This window comes from Ornithorhynchus anatinus, chromosome 4, assembly GCF_004115215.2.
Source record: "Ornithorhynchus anatinus isolate Pmale09 chromosome 4, mOrnAna1.pri.v4, whole genome shotgun sequence".
NCBI lineage: Eukaryota > Metazoa > Chordata > Mammalia > Monotremata > Ornithorhynchidae > Ornithorhynchus > Ornithorhynchus anatinus.
This window is the reverse complement of record NC_041731.1, coordinates 31,645,722-31,660,273: the sequence shown is the minus strand read 5'-3', so window position 1 is coordinate 31,660,273 and position 14,552 is coordinate 31,645,722. Positions and strand designations below refer to the sequence as shown.

General features: G+C 48.4%; 1 protein-coding gene across 1 annotated transcript in view; it reads right to left on the bottom strand.

Annotated features, from left to right (window-relative positions):
* Positions 1-14,552, bottom strand: part of COL27A1 (collagen type XXVII alpha 1 chain) — a 241,942-nt gene that overhangs the window by 25,050 nt on the left and 202,340 nt on the right. The window contains exons 38-41 of the mRNA XM_029062843.1: positions 7,333-7,386; positions 7,098-7,205; positions 5,617-5,670; positions 2,151-2,204 (exon numbers count right to left, since the gene is read on the bottom strand). Of these exons, the coding sequence (XP_028918676.1) occupies positions 2,151-2,204; positions 5,617-5,670; positions 7,098-7,205; positions 7,333-7,386 (270 nt within the window). The remainder of the gene's footprint in view (positions 1-2,150; positions 2,205-5,616; positions 5,671-7,097; positions 7,206-7,332; positions 7,387-14,552) is intronic.

Here is a 14,552-nt window from a genome sequence, read left to right as displayed (position 1 = left end):
GTCTCACCATCATGCAATCAGGTGAAATGGCATCCTGCCGACTGTAGCCAGGGAACAGCAGGGCAAGAGGCAGAAGCAGTATCAGGCCCAGTGCTGGGTAGGGGGACTAATGGATCAGCAGGCAGCTGTGGTGGGGCAGGTAGGTGCTTTGTGGGTGCAGAGGCTAGGAGGTCGAGCTCTCTGTGGGGAGTTTTCCTGGTGGTGTCGCCTAATACACTTACTTGTGGAACACACAGAGCCAGGCTTGAAACTGGCAAACTCAGGGAGTTAGGGAAAGCTGGCAGACGGGCAGGCATCCTTCTCCTCTAAGGCAGGGGGTGGCATCTGTGCCAGACCACCCAGCCAGGCGCAGAGGGGGAAACCGCCTATTAAACCTGCATGGCAACACCCACGTCTGGATAAACATAGAAGCTGACAGACAAGGCAGGGCCGTGCTCCAGAGATGAACAACCAAAATGGCAAAAGGGATAGAAAATAGGTTCTTCAAGGAGAGGCAGCATGGCCTAGGGGATAGAGCATGGGTCTGGGAGTCAAAAGGACCTGGCTTCCTTAGGTAGGTCACTTAAATTCTCTGCGCCTCAGTTACTTCATCTGTAAAGTAAGGATTAAGATTGTGAGCCCTAAGTAGGATAAGGACTGTGTCCAACCTGATTGGCTTGTATCTAGCCCAACACTTAGTACAGAGCCTGGCATGTAGTAACTGCTTAACAAATACCATAAAAAAAGAGGCTAGAGAAGGTGGGGTTTAGCTTGTGGAAGAGGAGGGATTCTATAACTCTTCAAACCAATGGAGGCCTTTCTGAGAAAGATCCCGATTAGTGTTCTCCATGTCCAGAGAGGATCGAAAAGAGGCTTTGGGTTTAAACTGCAGTGCGAGGGAAAAGGGCTAGAGTTAAGGAAGAATTTGCTGGGCACCAGAGAGATCAAAGGGGTCATCCTGGGAAATTATGGACTCTCTCCTCTGTTATCTTTAAAAAAAAGACTCTCTAGGCTGGTTGCGCTGGGCATTTGTGTGTCTAGAGGCAGGGGGCTGGACCAGATGGGCTCTGGAGGTCCCTCCAGGCTGGGGGATCAGAGCATCTGTTGCTGCCAGCTGGGGGCGGCCCTGTACCAGCAGATCTGCTTTCTCTGGCTTCCCTTACTGCGAGCGAGACAGGCCCAGGCCCGGCTCTGGGAACGGCGCGGGGATGGACCGGCCAGCTGGGCTTCTCCTCCGGCCTCCGAGCCTTCAGAGAGAGAGGGGGAGAGAGAGAGGGGCCATGCTGACAGGAAGCTGGGCTGCGTGAGTCACGTTTCCAGCTTGAACCGGTTAGCATGGAGCTGACTCAGCAAAAAATCCCCTCGGGCGGTGGGGGGCAGAGTCGGGGCACGGGAAGGAAGAGAGGGAGGCAAGAGAGGGGACAATAGCTGGGAAAGAGCAGAGTGTCAGGGTGCTTTCTCTGAGTCATTTTAGCTGCAGGAAACAGAGGCGGGGGGCTCTGTGGGGAGGTCTGGCAGGACCCCCCTGCTGTGGGTGGGGGAAACCAAGGCAGCCGGGATCGGATGCAGGCGGAGGAGGAGCCTCAGGGTGGGGGGATGGGGCTTGCGCTATTCCAGCCGCCGCTCACTGGAAACGGTCACTGGAGAGGACTTTTCCCAATTCCTTTTCGGCTTCGGTGGCCACGTTTCTTTCTTTCGCTACTTCCTCTGGGACGCCACTGATTGCTGGCTGTCCTGCAGGAAAACCTTGCTGCTTTCTGGACATCCGTGGGGCAAGTTAGGCTTGCGATTCCCCCCCACCCCTCCCCAACCCCTTTTTGGTGGAGCTTGGATCTGGCCTAGTCCCCCAGGCAAGACAGCCCTTCCTGTCCTGGGGCGGTCCAGGTGACTAGCAGCTGCTCTTGGCCCTGGCCCTGGGTGGACTCTTCATCTCTCTCCCTGAGAGACAGAGCCTGAGTGGCGTCTTGGGGAGGGCTGTGTTTGTTTGTCCAGGGGCTCAATCCAAAACCCTCTGCAGTGCACGCTGAAGATCTTTTTCATTCTCTGTTTGCCTGAGTGGCGGTCCCTCAGAAGGGCAGGGGTGAAGAAGTGTCATTTTAGGAGTATGGATGCTTGCCCTGGAGGCCTGGACTGAGGTACTTCGGGGCAGGGGTGTGTGTGTGTGGCCTTACCTTCTCGCCTTTGGGTCCTGGGGGGCCGATGGGTCCCAGAAATCCTTTGTGTCCCTATAGGCAATAAAGACAAATCAAGGTGAGTGTCCTCATCCAGGGCAAGGACCCTCCAAGCAGGAGACAGTGATCATTTCTTGCTGATTTCCTGCTAGAATCCAGCACACACACTTCACTCGTCTAATGCCAACCTACTCACTGTACTTCGATCTGGTCTACCTCATCACCCATCCCTTGCCGAAGTTCTCTCTCTGGCCTGAAACTCCCTCCCCTTTGACCAGACAGATCACCACTCTCTCAACCTTCAAAACCCTCCTAAATATGTCTTCTCCAAGAGGGCTTCCTTGACTAAGCCTCATTTCCCCTTCTTTCTCTCTCTCACCTGCGTCACCTATGAACTTGGATCTGTACCTTTAGCCCTTGGATATTCCCTCCACCCTCAGGCCTACAGCACTTACCAACACATCCTTAATTTACTTTAATGTCTTTCTCCTCCCTCTAGACTGTAAGCTTCTTGTGGGTAGGGAACACGTCTACCAACTCGGTTGCATTTTTGCTTTTTAATGGTATCTGTTAAGCACTTTGTGTCAGGCACTGCACTAAGCCACGGGGAAACAGCGTGGCTCAGTGGAAAGAGCTTGGGCTTCGGAGTCAGAGGTCATGGGTTCGACTCCCGGTTCTGCCACTTGCCAGCTGTGTGACTGTGGGCAAGTCACTTAACTTCTCTGTGCCTCAGCTGCCTCATCTGTAAAGTGGGGATTAATTGTGAGCCTCACGTGGGGCAACCTGATTACCCTGAATCTATCCCAGTGCTTAGAACCGTGCTCTGCACATAGTAAGCGCTTAACAAATACCAACATTATTATTATTATTAAGTCCTGGGGTAGGTACAAGATAATCAAGTTGGACAAAGTCCTTGTTCCACATGGGGGTCACAGTACAGGTATGGGGAATATAGAGAGCATAAAGGTAAGGACTTAAGTTCTATGGGTGTCGGGTGAGCTCTCAAGTGCCTAGGTGGGGAGGTAATGCTGAAGTGGTTTTTGGATGGGGCATATGGGTTAGGGAAAGAAAAAAAAATCAGGGAAGGCAGGATAGGTGATTTCACAAGGGTTTTGAAGATGAGGAAAGCTGTGGTCCATGGGATATAAAGGGAAGGGGAATGGCAGGTAATGGTAAGGGTGAGAGCAAGAGGTCAGCAGCAAGACAGGGGAGAAGGAGACATGGTGAGTAAACAATCAATCAATCACTGATGTTTATTAAGCGCTAAGTGCAGATCACTGTACTAAATGCTTGGGAGAGTACAACAGAATTAGCAGACTCATTCCCTTGCCCATAACCAGTTTACAATCTAGAGGGGAAGACAGACATTAAAATAAATATGTCATTTATGCTATATAATTTAAAGATATATACATAGATGCTGTGGAGTTAGGGTGGGGTGAATATCAAATGCCCATAGGTCACAGATCCAAGTGGATAGACCATGCAGAAGGGAGAGTGAGAAAAGAGACCTTTATCAGGAAGTTGGTTTGGAATGAAGAATGTGAGCTGAGGGACAATGGGAGGAGAGAGTGGAGAAGTGAGAAGAGTGCCCTTAAGCCAATGGTCAGGAGTTTCATCTTGTAGTGCCTCCTGTCTTTGGGGCATCTCCACTTATATGACCTGCTAGCACTTTAAACTCAAAATGGCAAAAGCTGAACTCCTCAACTTTCCTCCTCAACCTTCTCCTCTTTCTAACTGTCCCATCAAATAAAAGCACCATCATCTCCCGGTCCCAGAAGCTCACAGTGGTGCCATCTTTTGACTCTCCCCTGCTCTCATTTACCTTTATTTTTTTAAATGGTATTCATTATGCACTTTCTTTGCCAGGCACTGAACTAAGTGCTGGGGTAGATACACACTAATCTGGTTGGACACAGTCCGTGACCCACATGGAGCTCATGGTCTTAATCTCCATTTAACAGATGCAGAAACTGAGGCACAGAGAAGAGAAGTGACTTGCCCAAGTTCATATAACAGACAAGTGGCCGATCCGGGAATAGAACCAAGGTCTTCTGACTCCCAGGTCCGTGCTCTTTCCACAGGGCTACGCTGCTTCTCTTCCCACATTTGTTCTGGTGCTAACTCCCAAAAAACAGGGACTGTGTCTAATTCCCACCTGTGTATTCTTTTCCAACGCTTAGTACTGTGCTCTGCATACAGTAAGTGCTTAATAAAGTAAAGTAAATCTCTGTTACTATTAAATGCTGCTAGTTCTTCCTCTATAATATTTCTTGGATCTGCCTCTTCCTCTCCATGCTTACAGCCAAATCCTGGTTCAAGCCCTTGGACACCTCCTGGCTGTATTACCGCAACAGCCTGCCTACTGGGCCCACTGCCTCCAGCCTCTCCCCTCTTCTGTCTATCCAATATAGAGCTAGCTGTTTGTTCTCTTCTTAAAACATCATTTGGAACACACCCTTGCCCCTCCTCTGAAATGTCCTGCTTTCTTTTCCCACAGAACACAAACTCTGAACCATTGGCTTCAAGGGCCTCCACACATTTCCCTCTTCTCTTCCTGCCCTCTCGTAGATCTCTGCTCACAATCTCCGGTCTTTCCAACCTCCCCTTTAACTTGTGACTTCCATCTTCAACTCACCGCTCCCTGCTTTTTCCTTGCAGAGAACTCCTTCTTCTCTCCAATCAATCAATCAATGGTATTTACTGAGCACTTACTATGTGCAGAGCACGGTAATAAGTGCTTGGGGGAGTACAGCGCTACAGAATTAGCAGTCACATTCCCTCCAAGACACCAATTCCTGACCCACCCCTCCCTCAGGCCTCCAGTATTTATTGAATAAGCACTCAATAAAAGCTAGTGATTGACTGATTCCTCCTCAGAGCCTAGCCGGCCGATAGAGATGGGGGGCCAGCTCCCGGGGGAAGGGAGGGCACTGAAACGAAAAGCAAGGTGGACGAATGGATGGAAGATTCCCAGTATAGCATGACCCTTCAGCTCCTTCCAATCTTTTCAGTGTACTTTGATCTCATCTATTTCACTGCCCACCTCTTGTCCACATCCTGCCTCTGGCCTGGAACGCCCTCCCTCCTCATATCCGGAGGACAATTACTCTCCCCCACTTCACAGCCTTATTGAAGGCATATCTACTCCAAGAGGCCTGCTCTGACTAAGCCCTCCGTTCCTCTTCTCTCACGCCCTTCTGTGTCACCCTAACTTGCTCCCTTTATTCATCCCCCCACACTTAGCCCCTCAGCATTTACATACATATCTGTAATTTATTTACTGATATTAATGTCTGCCTCCCCTTCTAGACTGAAAGCTCATGTGGGCAGGTTATGTGTCTGTCTATTGTTGTATTGTACTCTTGCAAGTGCTTAGTATAGCGTTCTGCACACAGTAAGCGCTTTATAAATACGATTGACTGAGGAACATTAGAAGAGTTTAAGCTTTAAAATGGCATCTTACATCATAACCGGGCAATCCTGGTTCTCCTTGGGCTCCCATCCGCCCTGGAGCTCCCTAGAAAGGCAAACAGAGAGAAGTAAGAATTCTTCCGAAGTCAGGGACCCACTGGATCAGAGAATCCCTTGCCTGCAGCTTGCGGGGAACAAGACCAGATCCAGCCTCTCTCCCTTGAACCCTAAAGGGGGAACCCAGCAGACACATGGCTGCAGCAGCCCCCACCCCCCGGCCCCTGGTCCGGATGACTATGCCAGACTTTGGGCAAAGAAGATTCCTGCAGTTTTCCTGATGAAAATATTTGGACTTTAGGGGGATCACCATCTTCCCCATCTCCTTTCCTGCCATGGGCCCAGGCTGGCAGACATTCTGCAGCTGTCTGGAAGCTTCTTAGCACTCAAATCACTCTGATCTCTTTCTGGCTCTTGGCTCTCAGGCTGGGGCCCATCTCTGTAGCTGTATGGATGGAAATTTTCCCTCCATTGCCCCCAGCTCTTTCCACCAGTAACTGGGTAAGAGTACACGACTGAGACCTGCTGCTCTCTCCTTCTGGGGCTCGGTGTTACAGAGCACTTTTTGGAAACTGCCAAGCCTCAAGACGGTCCCGAGCCATGGGTTGAGTGTCCCCGGGTCCAGCACCTGGGGTCCTGGGCCTTCGAGGCTGAGCATAGTGGGTTGCAGGGCCTGCTCTGAACAGAAGCTCCAGGGATAGATTCCGGGCCCCATCCAGCAGACAGCCGGATCCCCCCAGAGGGCTGTAGCAAACGCCTCCTTTCTGACCACTCACACCTGCCCCGCTGGCGATTGTTAGACTAGCCGCTGGTCAGCAGCCAGGAGGGGCTGGAGGGGCCCCGATCTGACTATGGGGGTGGGACTCTGGGGGACAGCTGCTACTTTCTCTCTCTGTCCTTTCTCCCTTCATTGTTGTCCACTCATTCCCCTTCTTCTCTCCCGCTAGGGGTCAGAAGGCAAAACCAACTGGATCCAGGGCCCCTTTGGATTCCCTCCAAAGATCTAGATGCTTTGGATCCATTTCTAGATCCATCAGAACTATCTGGAAGGGTTGTTTTTGCTCTATTACAATTCACAAAAGGAAGTTTGAAGAGTAGGCAGTCCTCAGTTCAGCTGGTTTGTGGGGTATAGATGAAGCCTTTCGGCATCTGGAGCACCCAAAGTGAGGGAGGAGGGGTCACCCCTAGCCCCACTCTTGAAATACTCACCCCGGTCCCACCACCAGTTGCTTTCTTAACAGGGAGATGGACACCAACTGCAGAGACAGCCATGCCAGCTGGGTTTAACCCTCATTAAAACCCCGACTGGCTCCAGCCTTATAATCATTCCTGCATATCCAGCTCACTCCTCTCCACCTATGCCCACCCTTCACCCATGGGTGAGTGGGCGGGGGCGGAGAGGGGTGTTCCCACCCCCTTGCCTGGGGTCCAGGCGGGGCTGGGGTCCAAGTAACCATGTGGTGGGTCCATCCTCACCGTCGGTCCCAGGGTACCTCGGGAGCCTTTAGGGCCTTGTGTGCCAGTTGGCCCGGGTCCTCCAGGAGCGCCAGTTTCACCTAGGTGCCCTTGATACCCCTTGGCGCCCTGTGGAAGAGAGGGAGGTGCATGGAGCTGGGATGCAGCAAGGACCCAGAAGCCAGCATCTGTCTGTCTGGGATGCTGCTAGCACAGCATAGGTGGCAGGAGGGAGGAGGAAGCAGCATTGACCTACCTTTGGTCCTGTCCGGCCCTTTTCACCTTGCTTGCCTGGTTTGCCTTCGGGACCCTAAAGTAAAGCAGAAATCCACAAAGCAATTAGGTCCCAGCACCAAAGGGGTTCCCCAGACCTGTCCCACCCCCTCGCCAAGTTCTCTGGGGGAAACCAGGCCACCCCCAGGGGATCAGCTGCACATCTCCCCAGGTTATTCTTCCAGGTACCCAGGAGAGACTGTCATCCAGTGGTATAGTGTTAGTCTACAGCTAAAGTACCCAAGCAAGACGGGCCTTTGGAACAGGAATTTGGTCAGCTGGAATGGGAACTTCACACAATATACTGCAGTTACAGCCAATATGGGAAATGTTAGTTCATCAGAGAGACAGTTGGGACAGAGGCAGGCCCCAAGACATGTGTTCTAATCCCAGTTCAGACACTGTGGCCTTGGGCAACTAGCTTAACTAGTCTGTGCCTCAGTTTCCTCATCTGTAACATGGGTATTCAATACCTATTAACACCATGAGCCCCATGTGGGTTGGGGATTATATGCGACCTGATCACCTTGTCTCTACCCCAGTATTTAGAACAATGCTTGACATGAAGTGTTTAACAAATACCACAGATATTATTATTGTTTATTTTTACAGGAAGAGTGCATATTTTAGCAGCTTGAATGGACATGATTTCCTAAGCTTTCTAATAAGCCCATTCACCCAGAGAGAGCTCAGGTGAAACATCAAAGCAAACCAGTGCATAGCATTACTGTAGGTTTTCCTGCCACCTTGGAGTCCTGCATCTGTTTGTTTAGTTGTATTTGTTGATCAATCAGTCAATCATATTTTTTGAGCACTTACTCGGTGCCTGACTCTCAGTCTCAGGCTCTATCCACTAGTCCAGGCTGCTTCTCAAGTTCTAAAGTTCACTACTTAGCTGTCCAGGTTAACCCACCCAAATCCCTTTAAACTTTCCTCAGCAATCCCATTCTCCAACTTTTCCATCATTTTTGTCACTTTTCCCTGGGACTTTTTCCAACTTTTATTATTATTATGGTATTTGTTAATAAATGCTTACTTTGTGACAAGCACTGTTTTAAGTGCTAGAGGAGATACAATCCATCAATGGCATTTATTAAGCTCTTACACTGTGCAGAGCACTGCATTCAGTCCTGGGGCCCACATGGGACTCAGTCTAAGTAGGAGGGAAATCAGGTACTAAATCTCCATTTACAGTTGAGGACACTGAGACACAGAGAAGTGAAGTGATTTGCACAAGTCATACAACCTTCTCACTGTGCCTTGATCTCACCTATCTCAACATCAACCCCTCACCCATGTCTTGCCTCTGCCTGGAATACCTTCCCTCCTTAAATCCGACAATTACTTTCCTCCCCTTTCAAAGCCACAATGAGGGCACATTTCCTCCAAGAGGCCTTCCCTGACTAAATCCCCCTTTCCTCTTCTCCCACTCCCTTCTGTGTCACCCTCACTTGCTCTCTTTGTTCATCCCCTTCTCCCAGCCCCACTGCACTTTTGCTTATATCTGTAATTTACTTATATTAATGTCAGTCTCTCCCCTTCTAGACTCTAAGCTCACTGTGGACAGGCTCATTGTATTGTACTCTCCCAAGTACTTGGTACAGTGCTCTGTACATAGTAAGTACTCAATAAATACAAATGAATGAATGAATAACCCATGTCCTCTGACTCCCGGGCCCATGCTCTTTCCACTAGGCCATGCTGCTTCTATCTGCATTTACAACTGCTTTAAAATGCAGCAACCCAATTTGGACACAATCATCTTCTATAGATTGGACCCATAATGATGGAGTTGGAGGATTAATCCTGGCTCTTCTACTTGTCTGGTGTGTGACCTTGGGCAAGTCACTTCACTTCTCTGTGCCTCATTTACCTCATCTGTAAAATGGGGATTGAGACTGTGAGCTCCAATTAGGCAGGGACTGTGTCCAATCTGATTTGCTCGTATCCACCGTGGCACATAGTACAGAGCCTGGCACATAGTAAGCCCTTAACAAATACCATAATTATTAATTATTATTATTAGTCAGTCTGTCAAGAGTACTTGTTGAATACCTACTCCATGTGGAGCCATGGAATAAGTGTTTGGGAATGCATAATAGAGATAGAAGACACTATTCTTGCCCTCAAGGAACTGATATTCCATCAGGGATACAGATATAAAAATAATTTACAGAAGGGAGGAAACAGTAAGGGTGGGTAGGTTGAAGAAGGAGTGCTTAAGTAGTAAGACATAAATGTTTATAGAACAGTGATCTGCACATAGTAAGCACTAGATAAATACCACTGAGGCTGACACATCCAAAAGGGATATAAGTAGACTGCAAACTTCTGAGGTGACAGTTTGGGGAAACTCCTACCCTCTCCAAATCTGGCAGATCACAGATCTTCCCTCATTCAAAGCCCTCCTAGAATCCCACCTCCTCTGGCAAGTCGTGGCGCAGTGGAAAGAGCACGGGCTTTGGAGTCAGGGCTCATGAGTTCGAATCCCAGCTCTGCCACTTGTCAGCTGTGTGACTGTGGGCAAGTCACTTAACTTCTCTGTGCCTCAGTTCCCTCATCTGTAAAATGGGGATTAAGATTGTGAGCCCCACGTGGGACAACCTCATTCCCCTCTGTTTACCCCAGCGCTTAGAACAGTGCTCTGCACATAGTAAGCGCTTAACAAATACCAACATTATTAAGTCTTCCGGATTAATTCCCAGCTCCCTAATTTGTGTAAACCCGTCAGCCATATCTAGCACTTATGAATTTATATCCATCCTCAACACTTTTGTATGAATGTTGAATGATCAATGATTTATTGTGATAACTCTATTTGTAAATATTTTTGATCTGCTTTCCCTGTTTGAGTGAGAGCTCCTAGTGGGAAGGGAATGTGTCTTGGCTTTGTTTTGTATTTCCCAGGCATTCAGCACTACTTCTACTCCAGCTACTACTCCTGCTGTGTCTACTGCTCCTGTTACATTTTGTTTGCATTTAGCCCATCTGGGGTTAACATGGGGCACGGGGAGTGGGGAAGGAGAATAAAACCGTCCTGAAGGAAAGGGGAGGGGCTCCTCAGTTTGAGTCAGTGAGGATGGGTCAAGAAGGAAGGATTTCTATCGGACGTTGGCTCGTTGCTTCTTCCGATCACTGCTAAACCAATACCAGCTGGACTGGACTTCCCCTTCCCGAGTGGCAAACCCTAACAGCTACCAGTCCTGTCGGGCTTTGTGTGGCGGGTGGAGGTCTCGCAGGAAGACCCTGGATTGGAGGGTGAAGAGGGTCCAGAAGAATTCCATTCTCCGGGATTGGGGGATCCCGGAAATCCACAGGAGACAGATGGGCTCTGGTCTGCGGCTCAAGGACTGGGAGGGATTCCAAGCTGTCAGAGGAGGAGGAGGAGGCCCCTTAGGGATGGCCTGGGAAGGGGGAGAGAATCTTTCCATCCAGCTTTTCCCAAACAAGGAGGGAGGAAGAGAAAAAAGGGGGTTGGTGGGTGGATATGTGCGTGTGTGCGTGTGTTTTTGAGACGGAGGGAGAGAGAGAGTCAGGGAGACAGAGACTGGAGAAGATTCTTGTGGGGAGGCTTGGTTTGGTACAGTGATTCGCAGAGGGTCTGGTTAGGAGGTAAGAAAACCTCTGTGTGATCCTGTCCCATCAGTCATGTCATCCTTGAGGGATTTATTGGTTTGTAAGTTTTGTTGGTAATTTATTTTTTCATTTCAATTATTTATACCCATTTCCTCCCTCTTGATTATGGTTTATGTGTGGCCTTGTGGAAAGAGCACAGGCCTAGGAGACAGAGGATCTGTATTCAGCTGTGCCAGATGACTGCTGGGTGATCTTGGGCAAGTCACTTAACTTCTCTATGCTTCAGTTTCCTCCCAGAAATGTGTATTCCATTAGCCTATTTATTAGCCTCCTATTTATGCTATGAACCCCATGAGGGTCAGAGACTCTGTCTGATCTGATTACCTTGTATCTGTCCCAGAGCTTAGTTCTTAACACATAGTAAGTGCTTAATAAATAGCAAACTAATAATAAATGCCATAATATGACTGTCTTCCTCATTACATGATGAGCATGGATTGAACCACTAACTTTTGTATGTTTCTCAAGCTTCTCATCCAATTAGGTGTTCAGTCAATCCTGCTGAAGCTGACAGTGATACAGTCCCTGACAGTCAAGAACATGGACAGTGGGAGATAGACCCTCTACCACATGGGTTAGGAGGGATATGTAGGTCCAGATACGGGCTGACTTCAAGCTGCGTCTTTCCTTGCTGGACCAATAATTGATGGATTGGAGATTGACTGCTATGAGACACTGCTTGGATGGAACCATTCCCATCAAATCGAACTCTTTCCAATGGATGGAACCATTCCCAACGGATGGAAACAACCTCAACAGATGGAGCCATTCCCATCGGATAGAACCATTCCCATTAGATGACACAGGGTCCATTGGATGGAAGCATTCCTATCTTCCATCTTCACTGGATGGAACCATTCCCATTGGATGATACCATCCCTATTAGATGGACCATTCTCATCAGGCTATTTGTTGATTGAAATCTGACCATTTGTTAGGGAAATAGATTAGGACACAGAATTCTTAGCTCCTGGAATAGCAGGGATTCCCCTTGGTTGAATCAGGGTGATAATTAAATCATAGGAGGAAGATTTTTCTAGTCAAACAAGAAAATTGCAACAAAAACACATTTTCAGATCATGAAAAGCAAATTCAAGAAGACGTTTTCCACTTCAACACAGGAAAGCCGAAACTCCTTAACCCCCTCCATACACCATATCAGAGACCTCTGCCCTTTAAGTTCTCTCAGGGCTCTCAGGCAAGCTGGGTTTTGAAGTTTGGCATTTAAAAATGGGCACTTAAAAACACAGATTGAATGAGGCAGGAAAACATTCAGTGCAGGAGAATTTTAGAAAAATGAAATATGACTTCTGAGCAAAAATAAGTATCTTGGCTGCCTCACAATATCTATATTTTTGAAACAGCGGGAGCATCGCATTCCCAGCCACTAACTGCCCATAAAATTTTATTTTTTTCAGTTCTACTGTTTCTCAGATCAGCGGTTGCCTTTTCCTTTCAGAAATCTGACATTTTAGTGGGCTCCAGAGAGCACCCACCTGCCCAATGTGCCTGGGATGTGTAATAGAAGGGAAGGTGGGGCATGACTTCCTTCCCATGTCAAAGCTAGGAGTGAGGAGGAGGAGGTGGGATTTGGAAAATCTACCTCCCTTTTCCCCATTCCCAGCAACCTTCTTGCTGGGAAATTGGGTCTCTAACTCAGGCAACCCAGTGTAAAAACTAAACTGTGATTATCAAAGTGCTTCCTGGATGTATCACAGAGGAAGAACCATCTACATGCAGAGAACAAGTAAAGGACTCTAGGGCTTGAGGGTGGGTGCTTATAAGAGTCTGGAAATATTATGAGTCTTTAGGTGAGATTTCTGGCCACAAAATAGACTGCAGTGTGGAGCTGGAGGTAAACTCACCCCTGGAAAAAGAGAAAAAGTGACTTATTTTGTTGTTGGATCTTGAGTATTCCTTTCTCGGTCGAGAGCTAGTGTATTTTTTGGCATTTGAGGGACCAAATATTTTTTCAGTGGGTTTGTTTCCCTCCTTGATATCATGAGGTCTTTGGGGGCCAGAGACCTTGTCTTTTATCCTCCTTGTGACGTCCCCAGCCCAGACTGAGCCTGGGTGCTCAGTCAGTGAATGGGATGGTGATTCCATGGCACCATGGAGCTGGGAGAATGTCCTCAAAAAGACGAAGAGGACAGACTATCTCAGAGAGGCAATTTAACAAGTTTTTGACCAGAAGCACCAGGCACTTCAGTCTCCATCAGGAAGTGTGCTGGGCAAAGGGTGTGTTGGACGCCTTGAGTCTCGAGCTGAAAACTCAGCCTGATCTGAGAATTAGGATAGCATGATATCATGGGAACATCTCTCAGACTTTCCTCTCAGAGCCTCTAGAGATGTCAGGCTCCTGGGCCCACTGATCCCTCAGAACTGGTATCCTGCCTCTGGCTAAGAGGGGGTGAGGCTGGGAGGGATGAGAGTTTTTCATGGTATTTGTTAAGTGCTTACTATTTGTCAAACACTGTTCTATGTGCTGGGCTAGGTACAAGTTAATTAGATTGGACACAATCCCCTGTTCCTCAAGAAGCTCACAGTCTAAGTAGGAGGGAGAAGAGGTATCCCCATTTTATAACTGAGGAAACTGAGTCACAGAGAAGTGAAATAACTTGCCCAAGGTCATGCAGTGCTCAATTGGCAGAGCTCAATTGGCTAGGTACAAGTTAATTAGATTGGACACAATCCCCTGTTCCTCAAGAAGCTCACAGTCTAAGTAGGAGGGAGAAGAGGTATCCCCATTTTACAACTGAGGAAACTGAGTCACAGAGAAGTGAAATGACTTGCCCAAGGTCATGCAGTGCTCAATTGGCAGAGCTCAATGGGCTAGGTACAAGTTAATTAGATTGGACACAATCCCCTGTTCCTCAAGAAGTTCACAGTCTAAATAGGAGAGAGAAGAGGTATCCCCATTTTACAACTGAGGAAACTGAGTCACAGAAGTGAAATGACTTGCCCAAGGTCATGCAGTGCTCAACTGGCAGAACCCAGCTCTCTCCACTAGACCATGCTGCTGAGAGAGAACTCAGGCTGGCAGGGGGGCGGCTGAAGACCTCCCCATCCTCGTTCAATCCTGGGACGCTATGCACCTCCCAGAAAACACAAGGATGGCCCCTGGGCCACTGTAAGCCCGTCGATGGGCAGGGATTGCCTCTATCTGTTGCCCAAATGTACATTCCAAGTGCTTAGTACAGTGCTCTGCACAGAGTAGGCGCTCAATAAATACTATTGAATGAATGAACTTTTGAAGAGCCTTGCAGATAATCCATAAACCCACAAAAATGGTTCACAGGGCTACAGTTTGTTCCCTGGTTTCTTTCCACTCTTGTCAGTGACCTATCTTTAATGCATCTCATGCAATGGGCACCAAAAGTTGGAAGAAATGCTGGGATGCATATCACTCTAATTTTAACAATGCCTTCATTTGTCAATTTGCCTGCCTGAGAGAGACATTGGTATAGATTCAGGGATTGTCCTGTCTCTTGCTCTTGAGCATTTCAAAGTGCTCTGGCCTCTGATAAATCAGGCTGTGGGTCTGAAGGAAATCAGCTAGAGGGCCTA